Raw genomic sequence first — 22,017 nt, forward strand, 5'->3', positions numbered from 1 at the left:
AAATGCAGCAGCTCTGTTCTGAATCACATGATAGTTGTCAAGAATTAGGACAATGTTATTTTTAGACCTTTTGAAAATTCTTTTTTTTTTTTTTGAGACGGAGTTTTGCTCTTGTTACCCAGGCTGGAGTGCAATGGTGCAATCTCGGCTCACCGCAACCTCTGCCTCCTGGGTTCAGGCAATTCTCCTGCCTCAGCCTCCTGAGTAGCTGGGAGTACAGGCACGTGCCACCATGCCCAGCTAATTTTTTGTATTTTTAGTAGAGACGGGGTTTCACCATGTTGACCAGGATGGTCTCGATCTCTTGACCTCGTGATCCACCCGCCTCAGCCTCCCAAAGTGCTGGGATTACAGGCGTGAGCCACCACACCCGGCGAAAATTCTTAAGGCTTAATACTTTTCTTCTAGTATGTAAAACTTGTCTCTAATCACTCTCATCTTTAAATTTCTGATAAAAGAATTGAGAAATGATGCCGTTATGTTGCATATAAAGTGAATGTCATTGCAGATTTTATGCAGCACTAGAGCATATCAATTCTGCAGGCTCTGTGGTAAATATAAGCATTTATGTAGAAAGATTACTTGTTTTTAGCAATTATATGATTCCCACGACTCTCTTTTCTATTTTCTTGTTATAAAATTATGGAGGATACAAATGCAAAATATAAAATGTGATGATTAGTTGGTTAGATAAACTCTAAAACAGTGGACTTTATTCTACCACGTGGAAATGGTTTTGTTTTTGTTTTTCTGAGTCAGGGTCTCGCTCTGTTGCGTAGAGTGCAGTGGTGTAGTCATAGCTCACTGCAGCCTTGAACTCCTGGGCTCAAGTGATCCTCCTGCCTCAGCCTTCCAAGTAGCTAAACTGCAGGCAGGCATCACCATGCCTAGCTAATTTTTTATTTTTTGTAGAAATGGAATCTTGCTGTGTTGCCAGACTGGTCTTGAACTCCTGGCCCAAGCAATCCTCCTTCCTTTGCCTGCCAGAGTGCTGGGATTACAGGCCTAAGCCACTGTACCCAGCCTGGAAATGTTTTGAGAGCTTGTGTAGCGAGAAGAAAGAAAGTCAAAATGGAGATAGAAGGCTGGGTGTAGTGTCACGCGCCTGTAGTCCCAGCTACTCTGGAGGCTGATGTGAAAGGATTGCCTGAGTCCAGGAGGTCGAGGCTGCAGTGAGCTATGATTGTGCCACTGCACTCCAACCTTCAGACAGAGCGAGACCCTATCTCTTTAGAACAAAAATGGAGGTTGAATATGTAAAAAATCAAGCTTCTTATGTTTTACTAGCTAAGATAGTTGTCGTACTTTAAGAAGACATTTTAAGAAGCTGTATAGATGCTAGGTTTAATTCAGCAGAGAAGCTTTTTAGATGCTGGAGTTAATTTAGAAAGTTATTTTTCTGGAGATCCATCCCAGAATTAATTCTGTTTTTAAATTTTAAGAGCAAATAAATGAGACAAGTGAACCCTTATGCTAAAGTGTAATACACAAAACATGAACTCACAAAAATAGAAAAATGATGGAGGGAGCTTTTACTTTACAGAAGGATTTCTCACTTTATTGGTGGATTCCCCAGTCTGTCTTTGAAAAGTCACTTCCTTAATTCACATAAAATGTAACTCACGCTGGGTGTGAGGGCTCATCCCTGTGAACCCAGCACTTTGGGAGGCTGAGGTGGGTGAATCGCTTGAGCTCGGGAGTGTGAGACCAGTCTAGGCAACATAGCAAAATCCTGACTCTACTAAAACATACAAAAATTAGCGGGGGGGTGGCGGTGCATGCGGATAGTCCCAGCTACTTGGGAGGCTGAGGTGGGAGGATCACCTGACCCCAGGAGGTGGAAGCTGCAGTGAGCCATAATCGAGGCACTGCCCTCTAGCCTGGGTGACATAGTGATATCAAATAAATAAATAAAATAAAATATAGCTCACTTCATGTATACCTTTTGGGCTCACGTGTATTATTTTAAGAATCAGTATTGTTGAGTTGTATGTGGATCAGCTTCATTTGAGGGGAATAAAGTAAGGTCAAAGCTTTAATAATTTGCATGTGTTCATCTCTGTTTCTATCTTTGAGAAAAAAAATAAAAACGTATACTTATGAATAAAGCCAAACCCCGGGGCTGCTTGCCTTACAGAAAATTGTGCATAAGGGGGATGAGTGCATCCTGAAGGACAACAATGAGCGCAGCAAGTGGTACGTGACGGGCCCGGGAGGTGTTGACATGCTCGTTCCCTCCGTGGGGCTGATCATCCCTCCTCCGAACCCCCTGGCCGTGGACCTCTCTTGCAAGTAAGTCGTCAAGTTCCCAAAGCCACACGTGAATGCGAGGGTGGAGGAAGAGGGCATGTGCTTATACTAGAAGCTTAGACACGTGGTGCCTTGCCATAATAATCACTGCCTAAAAAGGAACCTTGTGAAGGTCACCTTCACTTTGTCTTGCAATTTTATGTGGAAGAGACGCTCAGTATTGAAGGATAAAAAGGAATGTCTGACTATAAGGGGGCCAGAGTGAATAGTACTTGTCATGTACCTCAAAGGCATCATTTTAAGGTTCTCCTTTTCTTCTTAGAAAATCAATCGTTTTACATGTAGCCACAGATATAAGATACCTTTAATATCAGTATTCACTCATTATAGGAAGAACATTCATATTACAGATTATCCATGGCAGATTCTTTTAAACCATTTAGTATGGAAGTCTTCAACCACACACAGAATATAGTGTAATAAGCTGCTGTGTGCTCATGACTGAGCTTTGGGTCATTGGCATCTAATGCGCCTGCCAACCTGCCTCAGACCTCTGTCAATTACAAAGTTGCTGACAAACAAGACGACAACAAAACATTGGAGTGTATGTATCAGCCAATAATGTAGATAATTCAGAATGTACTTTGGGGAGTAAATGAATCCAAATCCATGGACTGTTTTGAAAGTGATACCTTTGCCTGTTACTTTATCACTGACTGCTGTAGGTTTTGGTGCTGTGGTGTGAGCACGTTCAGGTTTCCCGTTTGGGATGAAGTGTGAAAGTCTGGCTCTAGCGTGTGTTCCCTTTGTGCCTCTTAGGATTGAGCAGTACTACGAAGCCATCCTGGCTCTGTGGAACCAGCTCTACATCAACATGAAGAGCCTGGTGTCCTGGCACTACTGCATGATCGACATTGAGAAGATCAGGGCCATGACGATCGCCAAGGTACATCCTCAGGACCACTCAGGCTCCCCGCGGTGCCCATGTCCAACAGTTCGACCTTCTCACTCTGTAGCAGCGCTTTTGTGTCTCTTCAAGCAAGTTAGCTCAGCCCTCCTTAGAGGTCCTGGTCTGTCCAATAGAGAACGGGAGGGATTAGCACATAGCTGATTATGAAAGAGAGAGGTAATACTAATTCAAGTGGCCCGACAAGCCAGCCAGATGTGCCTGTGGAAAAGCCAGGGGCTCCTGTAATATTCTGGACCCTATGCTCCTTCGATGTAATGGAAAGTTAGGTCATAAAAGATTAAGTGGGTATCATGGAAGTAAAAGATGGGATGGAATTCTTGGAAGAGCACCCAAAGCATTAGTTACTCTGAATCAGTCGTTTTCAAATTGTGGTCTGAAGAATCCTAGCAGGGGAGGGAGATCCTTTAGGAGGGACAGGGGTGGAAGTGAGGAGAGGGGCACAGAAAATACCTTTTGGGGTCCCCCAAGCCCTTTTTCTCTTTTTAGTTGGAAGAGTTTTGCTGGACTCTGCTTTACATTTAGGGCTTCTGAATAATATTTCATTTGAAGAAAAAAATTCTCTAGGCAAAAAAAAAAAAAAAAAAAAATTGGCAACCCATTGCTGTGGTTCTTGGGAGCAATGTCTAAACCCTAAAAGACCTTTTATATCTTGATGGGCCTATGACGAATGTTGCTTTAAGTCCTATCTAGTGGGTGACACTTTTTGGCCAACTTTTCCTGATTGCATTGTGGGGCAGTCATAAATCCCAGATCACTTCTCCCTGTTTCAGCTGAAAACGATGCGACAGGAAGACTACATGAAGACAATAGCTGACCTTGAGTTACATTACCAAGAGTTCATCAGAAATAGCCAAGGCTCAGAGATGTTTGGGGATGATGACAAGCGGAAAATGCAGTCTCAGTTCACTGATGCCCAGAAGCATTACCAGACCCTGGTCATTCAGCTCCCTGGCCACCCCCATCACCAGACAGGTCAGCTTGGCACATCTTTCTCTTTGTATCAGCCGTCTGTACCATTTTAAAAAGAAAGGAGTTTGCATAAAACCAATTTCAGCACCATTTCTCTGAATGCTACATAGCGAGAGTTCTTCATGCACTAAATTTTCAGAATCGATTCTGAAATTCAAAGGAAGAAGGTCTACTTTTAGGTAGTATGGATGTTGTTTGAGGCCTAGCACCTTGATAGCTGGGTATTCTCTGATTCTTATGGCCCTAACTTCTTTTTGCAGTGACCACAACTGAAATCACTCATCATGGAACCTGCCAAGATGTCAACCATAATAAAGTAATTGAAACCAACAGAGAAAATGACAAGCAAGAAACGTGCATGCTGATGGAGCTGCAGAAGATTCGCAGGCAGATAGAGCACTGCGAGGGGAGGATGACTCTCAAAAACCTCCCTCTAGCAGACCAGGGGTCTTCACATCACATCACAGTGAAAATTAATGAGCTTAAGGTAGGTGTCTGCTAGCATTTTGCCTGATTTTCCTGTATATTTTTATTTACCTTCAAATGAATTTAAAAATCCTGGTTTCAATGTTTGTAGGCAAAAATATTAATTTTCAAGAAAACAGGCTTCTGGCAGGATTTCCTTATGTCTAATGTTTCCAAATTTGTAGAAGGTTATCAGGCTGGGGGTTAAACTGTTAGTTTGTACATTGTTGAATCAGGCTATGGTTCATTTCAAAAGTTTTCAAGTTTGTACGTTGTTGAATCAGGCTATGGTTCATCTCAAAAGTTTTCACAAGCATTTCACGGTCCATCTCAAAAGTTTTCACAGTTTGTGGGTTGTTGAATCAGGCTATGGTCTGTCTCAGAAGTTTCACAAGCATTAATTTGGCTTCTTGTAGAGAACAACCTATGATATGGGTTAGACAGGGGGAATTATCTTTATTTATAGACATGACACTGATGTGAAGAGATTTGGCTGGTCAGATAGGATCTCAAAGCCATAGACAGAGCTGTGACTATGGCCCAGGTGTGTCAGCTCCTAACTCAGTGATGTTTTCTGCTCAACTAAGCCTAGGCACACTGCATTGGAAAGCCAAGATACAGATATTCTAAGTAAGAGGACCACATTTACAGTGCTAATGAGGCCATACTGAAGAAAGAAAGAGAAAGTCAACTCCTCTCTCTTTCTTGAATCCTTTACTTTTAGTGGACTTTTTTTTTTTTTTTTTTTTTGAGACAGAGTGTTGCTCTGTACCCCAGGCTGGAATGCAGCGGCACAATGTCGGCTCACTGCAACCTCCACTTCCTGGGTCCCAGTTCAAGCAATTCTCCTGCCTCAGCCTCTCGAGTAGCTGGGGTTACAGGCACGCGCCACCATGCCCAGCTAATCTTTGTATTTTTAGTAGAGATGAGGTTTGACCGTGTTGACCAGGCTGGTCTTGGACTCCTGATCTTGTGATACGCCCACCTCAGCCTCCCAGTGCTGGGATTACAGGCGTGAGCCACTGCACCCAGCTTAGTGAACTTTCTAAGGGCAGAAATGATCATAAGAATGACACAGCTACAATGCAGAGTACTAATCTCTATGTGATCAGTATGCCTGTGCTATGTGGTTGTGTTTCTTAATGACTGGGATACATTCTGAGAAACGTGTTGTTAGGCGATTTTGTGATGCAGGCATCATAGAGCATACTTACACAAACCTAGACGGTATAGCCTACTACACACTTAGGCTATAAACCTGTAGGGCATGTTACTGTACTGAATACTGTGGGCAATTGTGACACAGTGGTAAGTATTTGTACATCTCAATATATCTAAACATCAAAAAGATACAATAAAAATACAGTATTATAATCTTATGGGGCTGGATGCAGTGGCACATGCCTGTAATCCCAGCTCTTTGGGAGCCTGAGGAGGGAGAATTACTTGAGCTCAGGAGTTGGAGGCTGCTGATCATGCCACTGTACTCCAGCCTAGGCAACAGAGCAAGACCCCATCTCTTTAAAAATAAAATGTGTTTGTGCTCGCTTTGGCAGCACATATACTAAAAATAAAATGTGTTTATATGTGTGTGTGTGTGTGTGTGTGTGTGTGTGGTATATCTTATGGGACCACCATTGTGTATACAGTTCATTGACCAAAACATCATTATTGGACACATGAGTAAACACACACACACACACACACACACACACACACACACAATGGAGTACTATTTAGCTTTAAAAAAGAAAGGTACTACCATTTGCAAACGCATGGATGAACGTGGAGGACAGTATGCTAACTGAAATACACCAGACATAAATACTGCATGAGTTTACTTATGCGTAAATTCTAAGAAAAAAGTTGAATATATAGAAACAGAGAGTAGGATGGTGGTTACCAGGGGTGGGAAGGGAGGAGGAAATGGGAAGATGTAGGTTAAAGAATACAAACTTGCATTTGTGTAGGTTGAATAAATCTAGAGATCTAAATTCAGCAGGCAGACTACAGGTAGTAACCTTGTAGTGTATATTGAAATTTTGCTGAGAGAGTAGATTTTAGGTGCTCTTACCATACATACAAAAAAAGAAAACTATGGAAGGTGACTGATGTGTTAATTTACTTACCTGATGCAATCATTTCACTGTGTCTATGTGTATTAAAACAGCATATTGTGCACCTTAAATATGTACAGTAATAAAAAGAATCACACAGCTAAATCAAAAGAGCTTTCCTTCATTTTTGACAGAGTGTGCAGAATGATTCACAAGCAATTGCTGAGGTTCTCAACCAGCTTAAAGATATGCTTGCTAACTTCAGAGGTTCTGAAAAGTACTGCTATTTACAGAATGAAGTATTTGGACTATTTCAGAAACTGGAAAATATCAATGGTGTTACAGATGGATACTTAAATAGGTAAACTCAGCTAACACTAATCTCATATTTTCCTTTTCTCAAGCTTCATTTTGTCAGACTTCATTTGCTTTAGATGCTTGCCTTACAGTTTCTCTATTTACTAGAGATTTACTTACGTCCTTCTGTGGTTTGGAGAGCATGTTAATTCCACTAGCCTCGCATGTTAATTCCACTATTCTGAACTGTAATATTATCTTAGAAGTAAGCTATGCTCTAAGGGCCAGAACTTGAGAATTCTTAAGTGAATACAAAATGCTGGTCTGAATCACAATAGATGCTTTGATATTGTTCTCTTTTATTACTAGCTTTGAGAGCCAAATCTTCACAGACTAATTATGTCACTGGCAATTTTATCTCCTTCTTTTGCTCTTTCCAGCCTATGCACAGTAAGGGCACTGCTCCAAGCTATTCTTCAAACAGAAGACATGTTAAAGGTTTACGAAGCAAGGCTCACTGAGGAGGAAACTGTCTGCCTGGACCTGGATAAAGTGGAAGCTTACCGCTGTGGACTGAAGGTAACTTGAAAGGTTTTTAACAATGGCCCAATTTACAGGAAATAATTCAGGACTGAGCTCCCAATTATAAAGCCTCACTCAGTTTTCATGAGTTTTGAGGATTATTGGGTTGCAGTAGCCACACAGGTCGACATCAGTTGTCATCTCTAGAGCTCTGTTTTCCAGAATGTGTTAGCAGGAACTATATGAGAAAGTAATTTGTGATGGGATTAGTTTGGGGAATGCTGAGTTAAACTGCTTTCTTTACTGTGGGACTTCTTAGAACCTTTAATATGTTCATATACATTATAATTATAACAGGATAGCACAAGGAACTAGATTATTGGAACAAATACTAGGAAATGCAACTCAGTAAATATATTTTCCTGGATTGACTGTTAGCACTTTGTGAATATTCTAAAGCATTTTATAAACTCCCCCCCACCATTTGGTGACTTGTAGTGTAGCATACAGCGGGAGAAGGGATTAATTTGCCATCATTTTTTTTTCATCTTGCAGAAAATAAAAAATGACTTGAACTTGAAGAAGTCGTTGTTGGCCACCATGAAGACAGAACTGCAGAAAGCCCAGCAGATCCACTCTCAGACTTCACAGCAGTATCCGCTTTATGACCTGGATCTGGGCAAGTTCAGTGAAAAAGTCACACAGCTGACAGACCGATGGCAAAGGATAGATAAACAGATCGACTTCAGGTGTGCCAGTCCCCGCCCCCTCCTTCTGCAGCTTCTCCCCTTTTGGTTGTTCATGAGATAATGTCACTTGAAGGGAGCACTGTAGAAAACACGGGGCTTTGTTTTTCGTTTTTCAGATTTTTTTGAGATGGAGTCTCTCTCTGTCACCCAGGCTGGAGTGCAGTGGCACAATCTTGGCTCACTGCAACCTCTGCCTCCTGGGTTCAAGCGATTCTTCTGCCTCAGCCTCCTGAGTACCTAGGATTACAGGCGTGTGCCACCATGCCTAGCTAATTTTTGTATTTTTAGTAGAGACAGGGTTTCACCATGTTGGTCAGGCTGGTCTCGAACTCCTGACCTTGTGATCCACCCTCCTCAGCCTCCCAAAGTGCTGAGATTACAGGAGTGAGCCACCCTGCCTGGCCTACAAAAACAGAGGTTTTGTTTTTTGTGTATTTTTTTTTGCGTTTTTTGTGTATTTTGTGTTTTTAGGCATAACAGATGCTCTTTTCTTGGACTGCCAGTATGCAACTTTGTTAGAAACAGAAGGAGAGTGCATCACAATAGCAAGCCCTGTGCAGGCCAGGTGCCATCCAGGGTCTTAGAGAAACAGCAGAAGCCCTTTAACCAGCTCTTTTGTACCCTATAAACTGTTATCAGTATTGGAACGAGTAGCTGCTTTGAGTTAGTATTCTCCAAAAATTTATGAAAATGAAATCTTTTTTTTTTTTTTTGAGATGGAGTTTCACTCTTGTTGCCCAGGCTGGAGTGCAGAGGCAGGATCTCAGCTCACCGCAACCTCTGCCTCCCAGGTTCAAGCGATTCTTCTGCCTCAGCCTCCCAAGTAGCTGGGATTACAGGCATGCGCCACCATGCCCAGCTAATTTTGTATTTTTCATAGGGATGGGGTTTCTCCATGTTGGTCATGCTGGTCTCTAACTCCTGACCTCAGGTGATCCACCTGCCTCGGCCTCCCAAAGTGCTGGGATTACAGGCATGAGCCACTGCGCCCAGCTGAAAATTAAATCTCATATAGAAGAAATGCCTTTCTGCAAATAAGAGTTTAAAATATCTCTGGAATATGAATTTGCCTACTCTGGAAATTTTATATAACTGGAATCATACAATATGTGGTCCATTGTGACTGGCTTCTTTCACTTAGTGTTGTGCTTTCAAAGTTCATCTGTGTTGTAGTATGTTTCAGTGCTTCATTTTATTTTCTACTTTCATGTGTTTTTACGGTTGAATAATATTCCATTGTTCAGCAGTACTGCATTTTGTTAATCCTTTCATCAGTTGATACCTGAGTTGTTTCCAATTTTTGGTTATGATAAAAAGTGCTGCTATGAATGTTCATGTATGAATTTTTGTGTGGGCATATGATCAGTTTTCTTGGGTATATAGCAAGTGAATATCTGGGTGACTCTACGTTACATATTTTGGGAACCAATAAGATAATGATTTTATTGTATCTATTTCTCCCCAGATTATGGGACCTGGAGAAACAAATCAAGCAACTGAGGAATTATCGTGATAACTATCAGGCTTTCTGCAAGTGGCTCTATGATGCTAAACGCCGCCAGGATTCCTTAGAATCCATGAAATTTGCAGATTCCAACACAGTCATGCGGTTTTTGAATGAGCAGAAGGTATAAGCCAACTTCTTGTTCCATAGCTGTTTGGAGATTAATTGGGTGTAATTCATGTTTTCCTCTGGCTTTTGCATCAGTGCCTACGTTTGAAATGATGAATATTTAATATTATTAATCCATTTTGTGAAGACTTAAAGAATGCCCAGAGGAAAAGCAACTGAGATGTTTATAAGGAGATGCAATCATGAACATAGAAATAATGTAATATTGTTCTTCTCTTCATGTTATCATAAATTATCTTTATAAATTGATGAGATAGGCCCAGACAACAGGCTGATTAGCCTGTTTTTTTTTGTTTTTGTTTTTGAGATGGACTCCCACTCTGTCACCCAGGCTGAAGAGTTTCAGATCTTCCAAACTCTTCAGCATCTCACTTAAGAACCTGTAATAGTCTCCAGATAGTAAGTTACAGATAGTAAGTTAAAGAGCTTGCTTCTCTTTTCTGAATGGAAAAAATGCTCATCTCCTAAACTGTAACTTTAAGAATATGAGACTAGTACATGTAGTAATAAACTGAAAAAAAAAAGGTACAAATAACAGTGGTAAAAGTGAAATCACATTTATGTAAAAATATTTATATGCATTAATATTGGTAAATATTTTACTTTTTGTATAGAACTTGCACAGTGAAATATCTGGCAAACGAGACAAATCAGAGGAAGTACAAAAAATTGCTGAACTTTGTGCAAATTCAATTAAGGTATGTTGGTTTCATAAAGAATGTTGGTGTTTCACCAAGATTATTATTAACTGCATGACTTGATTTGTTGTAAAGATTACACACTTCTTGAGGATAGTAATTATGGCCTTTGTATATTTTCTTCTAAACAAACCATAAACATTAAAAATTTTTAGCTCGAATTCATTCCACGTTGGCAATATCCATTTGAATGGTCTGGTTTCTATTTGAGTGGTGCTAGGTGCTACATTCTCCATTTAGCATACAAAGGTGTACTGCTTGGTTTAGTAATGTAATATTAGCTGCTTGGACACTAGTGGCACATTATCTTTGGGGCTGGCAATTAGACATCCAGCCCGATGATTTAAAACTGTGGAACTGTAGCTGTTAGTGATGCTTTTTAAGTCCACGAAGACTGCTTTTCTTAAACTTCATTATGCTGCAGGATTATGAGCTCCAGCTGGCCTCATACACCTCAGGACTGGAAACTCTGCTGAACATACCTATCAAGAGGACCATGGTTCAGTCCCCTTCTGGGGTGATTCTGCAAGAGGTATATATGTTGTTGCGTATCTCGTAAAACTTGCCCCTCCTTCTGCCTCTTCCCTTTGCCCTGTCTCCTGCCTGTCTTCCTTACCATCACTGATTTCATCCCATTTAAGGATATCCATTTTAAAAGGTTTAATAGCAGGTTATGCGCCCTCCAGTATGAGTCATTTATGTATGATACATTTTCAGAAATGATCAGGAATCTGTTAGAGTCTTTGTAGAAATTGGGCTTAAATTTCTGGGTTTGATGAGAGAGACTTCTAAAAAGTAGAAACTATAAACAATCCTGCATGTTCTGCACATGTACCCCAGAACCTAAAGTGCAATAAAATTATATATAAAATAGAAAATATAGAAATTTCTAAAAGACAGCCTCTTCTCAAAGATGTCAGAGACTATCACCTGTCAGATGGTTTAGGGGAAACAGCCTGGAGTGATGAGAATGGGATACATTTTTGGCCCTTTGTTTTGCTGACTTTGGAATGAGCACACACTACAGAATTCACTGTTTATAATTTCACTATTTTATTATTTTAGAAAATAAAATTGGTCAAATTGCATAGAACTTTTTTTTTTGACGCAATATGTTTTTGTTTTTCTTTTTCTTTCTTTTTTCCAAGGCTGCAGATGTTCATGCTCGGTACATTGAACTGCTTACAAGATCTGGAGACTATTACAGGTTCTTAAGTGAGATGCTAAAGAGTTTGGAAGATCTGAAGGTAATTTACCACTGTCTTTCCTTGGAGCGTCAAAAAAGAACATAGAATAGAACCTTATTATTACTTCCACATTATAATGTGGATTTGGACACACTCCTGTTAAACTGTTTCCTCTAGGCTGGGCACAGTGGCTCATGCTTGTAATCCCAGCACTTTGGGAAACTGAGGCAGGCGGATCATGAGGTCAGGAGATCAAGACTGTCCTGGACAACATGATGAAACCCTGTCTCTACTAAAAAGATAAAAATAAGCTGGATGTGGTGGTGCATGCCTGTAGTCCCAGCTACTTAGGAGGCTGAGGCAGGAGAATCACTTGAACCCAGGAGATGGAGGTTGCAGTGAGCCGAGATCATGCCATTGCACTCCAGCCTGGCAACAGAGTGAGACTCCATCTCAAAATAGTAAAAAACTATTTCCTCTAAAGGTTTAGTGTACTACTGCTTGTTTATAAGTCTGGTGTTAGTTTCATCCTCAAATACATTGCTTTAAATGAATTTAAGTAATATTTGCAATATTGCAACAACTTTGCCAAACAAAAGTCATTTTATTTAATGTTTGGTCAAGGGATTTGCTTTATTTCTTTGTGTTAAATTAAGGATAAGAACATCTTGGACTAGGTATATTTGAATTTTTTATATTGAGTGATTGTTCCCTTTTTTGTGATACTTAAATTGAGTGTACATCTAAACTTAATGTAAACTTGAAATAAAGGGAACATAATTGATGAAATCATAAGCTTTTGATCTTGAAAGAAATTACCTCATTTTACAGATGAGGAAGCTCAGACTCAAAGATAATATATCATTTGTTAAGATCATATGAGCAACTGGTAGAAGAATAATGATGAGAATCCGGATTTCTTGAATTTTTGCTTAATAGTTCTTGCCTTGGATCACTCTTTGCATGTGTGTCCGTGTGTGTAAAGGGAAATGAGAATGCACATTGGTCTGGGAGGTGAAAAGTACTGCTTCTTTCTTGGAATGTGAGGTGTTTTTCTTTTGACATAATTTCTGATTTCACTTCCACAGCTGAAAAATACCAAGATCGAAGTTTTAGAAGAGGAACTCAGACTGGCCCGAGATGCCAACTCGGAAAACTGTAATAAGAACAAATTCCTGGATCAGAACCTGCAGAAATACCAGGCAGAGTGTTCCCAGTTCAAAACCAAGCTTGCAAGCCTGGAGGAGCTGAAGAGACAGGCTGAGCTGGATGGGAAGTCGGCTAAGCAAAATCTAGACAAGTGCTACAGCCAAATAAAAGAACTCAATGAGAAGATCACCCGACTGACTTATGAGATTGAAGATGAAAAGAGAAGAAGAAAATCTGTGGAAGACAGATTTGACCAGCAGAAGAACGACTACGACCAACTGCAGAAAGCAAGGCAATGTGAAAAGGAGAACCTTGGTTGGCAGAAATTAGAGTCTGAGAAAGCCATCAAGGAGAAGGAGTACGAGATTGAAAGGTTGAGGGTTCTTCTGCAGGAGGAAGGCGCCCGGAAGAGAGAATATGAAAATGAGCTGGCAAAGGTAAGAAACCACTATAATGAGGAGATGAGTAATTTAAGGAACAAGTATGAAACAGAGATTAACATTACGAAGACCACCATCAAGGAGATATCCATGCAAAAAGAGGATGATTCCAAAAATCTTAGAAACCAGCTTGATAGACTCTCAAGGGAAAATCGAGATCTGAAGGATGAAATTGTCAGGCTCAATGACAGCATCTTGCAGGCCACTGAGCAGCGAAGGCGAGCTGAAGAAAATGCCCTTCAGCAAAAAGCCTGCGGCTCTGAGATCATGCAGAAGAAGCAGCATCTGGAGATAGAGCTGAAGCAGGTCATGCAGCAGCGCTCTGAGGACAATGCACGCCACAAGCAGTCCCTGGAGGAGGCTGCCAAGACCATTCAGGACAAAAATAAGGAGATTGAGAGACTCAAAGCTGAGTTTCAGGAGGAGGCCAAGCGCCGCTGGGAATACGAAAATGAACTGAGTAAGGTAAGAAACAGTTACGATGAGGAGATCATTAGCTTAAAAAATCAGTTCGAGACCGAGATCAACATTACCAAGACCACCATCCACCAGCTCACCATGCAGAAGGAAGAAGATACCAGTGGCTACCGGGCTCAGATAGACAGTCTCACCCAAGAAAACAGGAGCTTATCTGAAGAAGTAAAGAGGCTGAAGAATACTCTAGCCCAGACCACGGAGAATCTCAGGAGGGTGGAAGAAGATGTCCAGCAGCATAAGGCCACTGGCTCTGAGGTGTCTCAGAGGAAACAGCAGCTGGAGGTTGAGCTGAGACAAGTCACTCAGATGCGAACAGAGGAGAGCATAAGATATAAGCAGTCTCTTGATGATGCTGCCAAAACCATCCAGGATAAAAACAAGGAAATAGAAAGGTTAAAACAACTGATCGACAAAGAAACAAATGAGCGGAAATGCCTGGAAGATGAAAATGCGAGATTACAAAGAGTCCAGTATGATCTGCAGAAAGCAAACAGTAGTGTGATGGAGACAACAAACAAACTGAAGGTTCAGGAACAAGAACTGACACGCCTGAGAATCGACTATGAAAGGGTTTCCCAGGAGAGGACTGTGAAGGACCAGGATATCACACGGTTCCAGAGCTCTCTAAAAGAGCTGCAGTTACAGAAGCAGAAGGTGGAAGAGGAGCTGAATCGACTGAAGAGGTCGGCGTCAGAAGACTCCTGCAAGAGGAAGAAGCTGGAGGAAGAGCTGGAAGGCATGAGGAGGTCGCTGAAGGAGCAAGCCATCAAAATCACCAACCTGACCCAGCAGCTGGAGCAGGCGTCCATTGTTAAGAAGAGGAGCGAGGATGACCTCCGACAGCAGAGGGACGTGCTGGATGGCCACCTGAGGGAAAAGCAGAGGACCCAGGAAGAGCTGAGGAGGCTCTCCTCTGAGGTCGAGGCCCTGAGGCGGCAGTTACTCCAGGAACAGGAGAGTGTCAAACAGGCTCACTTGAGGAACGAGCATTTCCAGAAGGCGATAGAAGATAAAAGCAGAAGCTTAAATGAAAGCAAAATAGAAATTGAGAGGCTGCAGTCTCTCACAGAGAACCTGACCAAGGAGCACTTGATGTTGGAAGAAGAACTGCGGAACCTGAGGCTGGAGTACGATGACCTGAGGAGGGGACGAAGCGAAGCGGACAGTGATAAAAATGCAACCATCTCCGAACTAAGGAGCCAGCTGCAGATCAGCAACAACCGAACCCTGGAACTGCAGGGGCTGATTAATGATTTACAGAGAGAGAGGGAAAATTTGAGACAGGAAATTGAGAAATTCCAAAAGCAGGCTTTAGAGGTATTCACAAATGTTTGATCACAGCTTCACTGTTTCTCAAATTATTCATTCCATTATCTAATCTGAACTGTGCTCTTGCTGCTTAGATAGATGCTTATAGAAAGACTTTTTCTTTTTATTGCTCTGCTACTTCCTGTCGTAATCCAGATAACTGCTTTAAAATAATATCATTGCATCAAATGCTGATCACTGGGTAGCCTGTGTTTGGCCTTGCTTTTAAGAACCTTAATACATGTATAACATCGAAGAGCACTTCCTCTGAATGTGCCATTCTACTTCTTAGAAGATCGCTCTTAGTGAACTGTGGCATACATTTGTAATGAAAATTTTCTTAAATAGAAGCCATGCTAAAGTGCTTCTCTATGCAATTTTTAAATCACTTTTTCTTTTGCTGGCTTAGATGAGTTTTCTGCATGCAGTATTCTGTGTTCACTTTTGATCATGGCCCTAGTGCATTTCCTTTTGTTTGCCTTTTCTTCTTCTAACCCTTAATTTAAAATAACTTCATTAACTTCTAATACTTTTAACTTCTACAGACAATATTTGTGTGTGGTGGGGTTGAGGGGTGGGTGTGTGTGTATTATATATAATATATAATTTATATATTTTGTATATATACATATATTTGTATTGCTTTATTAAGTATCTTCGTCTAGCTGTAACAGGTGAGATGTAGGTGTAGCAGATATGATAACCTGAAACAAAACTCCCCACATTTTTTCAAAGCATAATTATTGTTAGGAATAAGACAGGTCTACAACTTACAGTTCCTTCTTTAGAAAAAAAATTGTAAGTATGAAGCCATTTATCAAAGGGGCAACATATATCTACAGAACTTTCCCCACAAATGTGTAAAATAACAAACTCACAGTGTATCCAGGGAAAATATAAAAAGAAAAAATAAGTAAGGCTTTTTTTTTTAAGATAGATATAAGAAAAGAAGTTGTGATGATTCAAAAAATTATTTTTTCCCCATTTCTTTCTTTTTCAATTCTAGGCATCTAATAGGATTCAGGAATCAAAGAATCAGTGCACTCATGTGGTGCAGGAAAGAGAGAGCCTTCTGGTGAAGATCAAAGTCCTGGAGCAAGACAAGGCAAGGCTGCAGAGGCTGGAGGATGAGCTGAATCGTGCAAAAGCAACTCTAGAGGCAGAAACCAGGGTGAAACAGCGCCTGGAGTGTGAGAAACAGCAGATTCAGAATGACCTGAATCAGTGGAAGACTCAATATTCCCGCAAGGAGGAGGCTATTAGGAAGATAGAATCAGAAAGAGAAAAGAGTGAGAGAGAGAAAAACAGTCTTAGGAGTGAGATTGAAAGACTCCAAGCAGAGATCAAGAGGATTGAAGAGAGGTGCAGGCGTAAGCTGGAGGATTCTACCCGGGAGACACAGTCACAGTTGGAAACAGAACGTTCCCGATATCAGAGGGAGATTGATAAACTCAGACAGCGCCCGTATGGATCCCATCGAGAGACCCAGACTGAATGTGAGTGGACTGTTGACACCTCCAAGCTGGTGTTTGATGGGCTGAGGAAGAAGGTGACGGCGATGCAGCTCTATGAGTGTCAGCTGATTGACAAAACAACTTTGGACAAACTATTGAAGGGGAAGAAGTCAGTGGAAGAAGTTGCTTCTGAAATCCAGCCTTTCCTTCGGGGTGCAGGAGCTATTGCTGGAGCATCTGCTTCTCCTAAGGAAAAATACTCCTTGGTAGAGGCTAAGAGAAGGAAATTAATCAGCGCAGAGTCCACAGTCATGCTTCTGGAGGCCCAGGCAGCTACAGGTGGTATAATTGATCCCCATCGGAATGAGAAGCTGACTGTCGACAGTGCCATAGCTCGGGACCTCATTGACTTCGATGACCGCCAGCAGATATATACAGCAGAAAAAGCTATCACTGGTTTTGACGATCCATTTTCAGGCAAGACAGTATCTGTTTCAGAAGCCATCAAGAAAAATTTGATTGATAGAGAAACTGGAATGCGTCTGCTGGAAGCCCAGATTGCTTCAGGGGGTGTAGTAGACCCTGTGAACAGTGTCTTTTTGCCAAAAGACGTTGCTTTGGCCCGGGGGCTGATTGATAGAGATTTGTATCGATCCCTGAATGATCCCCGAGATAGTCAGAAAAACTTCGTGGATCCAGTCACCAAAAAGAAGGTCAGTTACGTGCAGCTGAAGGAACGGTGCAGAATCGAACCACATACTGGTCTGCTCTTGCTCTCAGTACAGAAGAGAAGCATGTCCTTCCAAGGAATCAGACAACCTGTGACCGTCACTGAGCTAATAGATTCTGGTATATTGAGACCGTCCACTGTCAATGAACTGGAATCTGGTCAGATTTCTTATGATGAGGTTGGTGAGAGAATTAAGGACTTCCTCCAGGGTTCAAGCTGCATAGCAGGCATATACAATGAGACCACAAAACAGAAGCTCGGCATTTATGAGGCCATGAAAATTGGCTTAGTCCGACCCGGTACTGCTCTAGAGTTGCTGGAAGCCCAAGCAGCTACCGGCTTTATAGTGGATCCTGTTAGCAACTTGAGGTTACCGGTGGAGGAAGCCTACAAAAGAGGTCTGGTGGGCATTGAGTTCAAAGAGAAGCTCCTGTCTGCGGAACGAGCTGTCACTGGGTATAATGATCCTGAAACAGGAAACATCATCTCTCTGTTCCAAGCCATGAATAAGGAACTCATTGAAAAGGGCCATGGTATTCGCTTATTAGAAGCACAGATCGCAACCGGGGGGATCATTGACCCGAAGGAGAGCCATCGTTTACCAGTTGACATAGCGTATAAGAGGGGCTATTTCAATGAGGAACTCAGTGAGATTCTCTCAGATCCAAGTGATGATACCAAAGGATTTTTTGACCCCAACACTGAAGAAAATCTTACCTATCTGCAACTAAAAGAAAGATGCATTAAGGATGAAGAAACAGGGCTCTGTCTTCTGCCTCTGAAAGAAAAGAAGAAACAGGTGCAGACATCACAAAAGAATACCCTCAGAAAGCGTAGAGTGGTCATAGTTGACCCAGAAACCAATAAAGAAATGTCTGTTCAAGAGGCCTACAAGAAGGGCCTAATTGATTATGAAACCTTCAAAGAACTGTGTGAGCAGGAATGTGAGTGGGAAGAAATAACCATCACAGGATCAGATGGCTCCACCAGGGTGGTCCTGGTAGACAGAAAGACAGGCAGTCAGTATGATATCCAAGATGCTATTGACAAGGGCCTTGTTGACAGGAAGTTCTTTGATCAGTACCGATCGGGCAGCCTCAGCCTCACTCAATTTGCTGACATGATCTCCTTGAAAAATGGTGTTGGCACCAGCAGCAGCATGGGCAGTGGTGTCAGTGATGATGTTTTTAGCAGCTCCCGACATGAATCAGTAAGTAAGCTTTCCACCATATCCAATGTCAGGAATTTAACCATAAGGAGCAGCTCTTTTTCAGACTCCCTGGAAGAATCAAGCCCTATTGCAGCCATCTTTGACACAGAAAACCTGGAGAAAATCTCCATTACAGAAGGTATAGAGCGGGGCATCGTCGACAGCATCACCGGTCAGAGGCTTCTGGAGGCTCAGGCCTGCACAGGTGGCATCATCCACCCAACCACAGGCCAGAAGCTGTCACTTCAGGACGCAGTCTCCCAGGGTGTGATTGACCAAGACATGGCCACCAGGCTGAAGCCTGCTCAGAAAGCCTTCATAGGCTTCGAGGGTGTGAAGGGAAAGAAGAAGATGTCGGCCGCAGAGGCAGTGAAAGAAAAATGGCTCCCATACGAGGCTGGCCAGCGCTTCCTGGAGTTCCAGTACCTCACGGGAGGCCTTGTTGACCCGGAAGTGCATGGGAGGATAAGCACAGAAGAAGCCATCCGGAAGGGGTTCATCGACGGCCGTGCCGCCCAGAGGCTGCAAGACACCAACAGCTATGCCAAAATCCTGACCTGCCCCAAAACCAAATTAAAAATATCTTATAAGGATGCTATAAATCGCTCCATGGTGGAAGACATCACTGGGCTGCGTCTTCTGGAAGCCGCCTCCGTGTCGTCCAAGGGCTTACCCAGCCCTTACAACATGTCTTCGGCTCCGGGCTCCCGCTCCGGCTCCCGCTCGGGATCTCGCTCTGGATCTCGCTCCGGGTCCCGCAGTGGGTCCCGGAGAGGAAGCTTTGACGCCACAGGGAATTCTTCCTACTCTTACTCCTACTCATTTAGCAGTAGCTCTATTGGGCACTAGTAGTCAGTTTGAAGTGGTTGCTATACCTTGGTTTCATTTATATTAATTTCCACTTTATTAAGTAATGCAAAAGAAAATCCCGGTGCTTGCAGTAGAGTGATAGGATGTTCTATGCTTACAGAAAACATAGCGGTCGTTGAAATCAAATGGTAAAGGCTCTTCTGGCTTTTTATCTTCTTAGCTCATCCTAAATAAGTAGTACATTTGGATGCAGTGCGTCTGAAGTGCCAAGCAGTTGTAACAACACCACAAATTGAACTTAGAATTTGTTTCTTCTCCTCTGTTTTGATTTTTTTTATCAGTTCTTTAACTTTGGAAGCCTATAATACAGTTTTCTATTCTTGGAGATAAAAATTAAGTGGATCACTGATATTTTAGTCATTCTGCTTCTCATCTAAATATTTCCATTTTCTGTATTAGGAGATAATTACCCTCCCAGCACCAGCCCCCCTCTCAAACCTGCAACCCAAACCCAAGCATTTTGGAATGAGTCTCCTTTAGTTTTAGAGTGTGGATTGTATAACCCATATGCTCTTTCATGTACTTGTTTGCTTTGGTATTAATTTGACTGTATGTGCATGACAGCAACAATCTTTGCTTTTCTTTGGTCAAAGTTTTCTGTTTATTTTGCTTGTCATTTTCAATGTATTTTTAAAAAGGTGTCTTTATGAAGTTTGCTATTCTGGCAATAAACTTTTAGACTTTTAAAGTTTTTGTGTTTTAATTTAATGATGTTTTTAAACATGTATAAATATTTAGCAGCAGCTTTTTATCATAATATAGGTCTAAAAACATTTGTTTACTAAATACCTATGAAGAAATACCATTAAAAAACTATTTGGTTCTGGCCGGGTGCAGTGGCTCACACCTGTAATCCCAACACTTTGGGAGGCCGAGGTGGGCAGATCACAAGGTCAGTAGATCAAGACCATCCTGACCAACATGGTGAAACCCCGTCTCTACTAAAAATACACAATTAGCTGGGTGTAGTGGCATATGCCTGTAATCCCAGTTACTCCGGAGGCTGAGGCAGGAGAATTGCTTGAACCCAAGAGGTGGAGGTTGTAGTGAGCTTTGATCACGCCATTGCTCTCCAGCCTGCCAACAGAGTGAGACTCCGTTTCAAAAAAAACAATTTGGTTCTGAATTCTTATTAGAAGGTCATCTTTTGAAGGTAGTCCTTTAGCACTTCTCAGATGCCTGCCATGCACCCAGTGGAGTCCTTGGAAAGAAGTACTGTGTAAAGAGGCCAGCCTGGAGGTTAATACCATGTTCTAGTTTATTCTGGACACTGAGTACCAAGTAGCATTGGCAAAAGTCACCATCATAGCATTGAAAAAACATGAAGTTGCTAAGGTGCCTTTTTGGATATTCTCAAAATAGATAGTGTTTCATTTTGTCCTTTAAGAGGAAAGAATTGTCCTGGAACCCATGGAAAGGATTTCTGAAGAGTTCTTGGCTCTCTGTTGAAAGACAAGGAAATATAAGCCTATTCCTTTGGATCAAAGAGAAACTACTAAAATTCACACATTTGTCATTAGATTAACATGACTTCACTGAATACCTACCATGTCTAGTATTGGGGTAGGTATGAAGATTGATATAAGCCTATCCTTTGGATCAAAGAGAAACTACTAAAATTCACACATTTGTCATTAGATAATATGACTTCACTGAATACCTACCATGTCTAGTATTGGGGTAGGCATGAAGATGGAGTATAACTTACAAGCCCCCTGATGACAAAGCAGTTGCAATCTGGGTGGGGACAGAAACAGATAAAGCAATTAGTGGGACAGCTTTCAAATGCCAGCAGTATAATGCAATCAAATTTTATAGTACAGGTAGAAAATAGGAAAACAAATGCTAATTGTGTAGAACAAAAAAGATCATTAAGATTAGATAAATCTTAATGGTTGGAGGCTTCTGTGTACAGACAGCCAGGGCTCCAGCTGTTCTGTTGCCCATATTGGCAGCTGAAGTGTTGATGGACTGCTTTCCCCACCACAGAGTCAAGTATGGAAAGAGCAATGGTGGGAAAAATGCTGGAATTACTGGAGATTTCTTCCCCTCTACCATGGAATTTATTCTTATCAGAAAAAAAGCAAACATGGTGACAAGCCCTGGCTGTGCCATGACTCAGATGAGCTAATACTTTAGTGCCTCTTGAGAAGTGTGGCCCTAATGAGGTTTCAGCTCACGCTGCTGGCCTCAGCATTGGCTGAAGTGGACTTTGTGGTAAAGAGACTGCCTGGCCCTGTTGAGGCGTGTTTCTGTCTAAGCCGTGGAGGGTGGATGGAGGAGGGGAATGTGAAAAGACTGGGCCATGGAAGCGTGAATCATTCCTGAATTTCCACCTTAAACAGTACTAGTATCCTTCTCCCAGTAACTTTCAACTCAGCTCACTCCAACTCAGAAGCAGTCAGCTGCCATGTTTAGCACTTTGAGAAATGTGAAAGAAATGTCTGGTTTGCTTTCTGTACTCGGGAGTCTTAATGATGTGGTTCTGGAAAAGAACGTGCATATAGAGCAGCAAGATATGACAGTGTATAATTAGGTGCTTGAAAAATAAAAGATTAGATAAATCATTTGGGTTTTTGGTA

At 41.8% G+C, this 22,017-nt stretch overlaps 1 protein-coding gene across 4 annotated transcripts in view; it reads left to right on the top strand.

The window, feature by feature from the left end:
- DSP (desmoplakin) overlaps positions 1-20,118 on the top strand; it is an 89,106-nt gene extending 68,988 nt beyond the window's left edge. For 3 of the 4 annotated variants that reach the window (XM_064362965.1, XM_012440307.2, XM_064362964.1), the window contains exons 12-24: positions 2,138-2,292; positions 3,070-3,196; positions 3,991-4,192; positions 4,450-4,676; positions 6,906-7,072; positions 7,449-7,587; positions 8,086-8,279; positions 9,745-9,907; positions 10,527-10,610; positions 11,035-11,142; positions 11,759-11,857; positions 12,886-15,180; positions 16,178-20,118. In XM_064362965.1, the coding sequence (XP_064219035.1) occupies positions 2,138-2,292; positions 3,070-3,196; positions 3,991-4,192; positions 4,450-4,676; positions 6,906-7,072; positions 7,449-7,587; positions 8,086-8,279; positions 9,745-9,907; positions 10,527-10,610; positions 11,035-11,142; positions 11,759-11,857; positions 12,886-15,180; positions 16,178-19,414 (7,197 nt within the window). In that variant the 3' untranslated portion in view covers positions 19,415-20,118. The remainder of the gene's footprint in view (positions 1-2,137; positions 2,293-3,069; positions 3,197-3,990; positions 4,193-4,449; positions 4,677-6,905; positions 7,073-7,448; positions 7,588-8,085; positions 8,280-9,744; positions 9,908-10,526; positions 10,611-11,034; positions 11,143-11,758; positions 11,858-12,885; positions 15,181-16,177) is intronic. The other variant, XM_012440308.2, reaches the window with a different exon arrangement.
- The last annotated feature ends 1,899 nt before the right edge of the window (positions 20,119-22,017 follow it).

This window comes from Aotus nancymaae, unplaced genomic scaffold (assembly GCF_030222135.1).
Source record: "Aotus nancymaae isolate 86718 unplaced genomic scaffold, 86718_ANA_hifiasm-v0.15.2.pri h1tg000051l, whole genome shotgun sequence".
Classification (NCBI taxonomy): Eukaryota; Metazoa; Chordata; class Mammalia; order Primates; family Aotidae; genus Aotus; species Aotus nancymaae.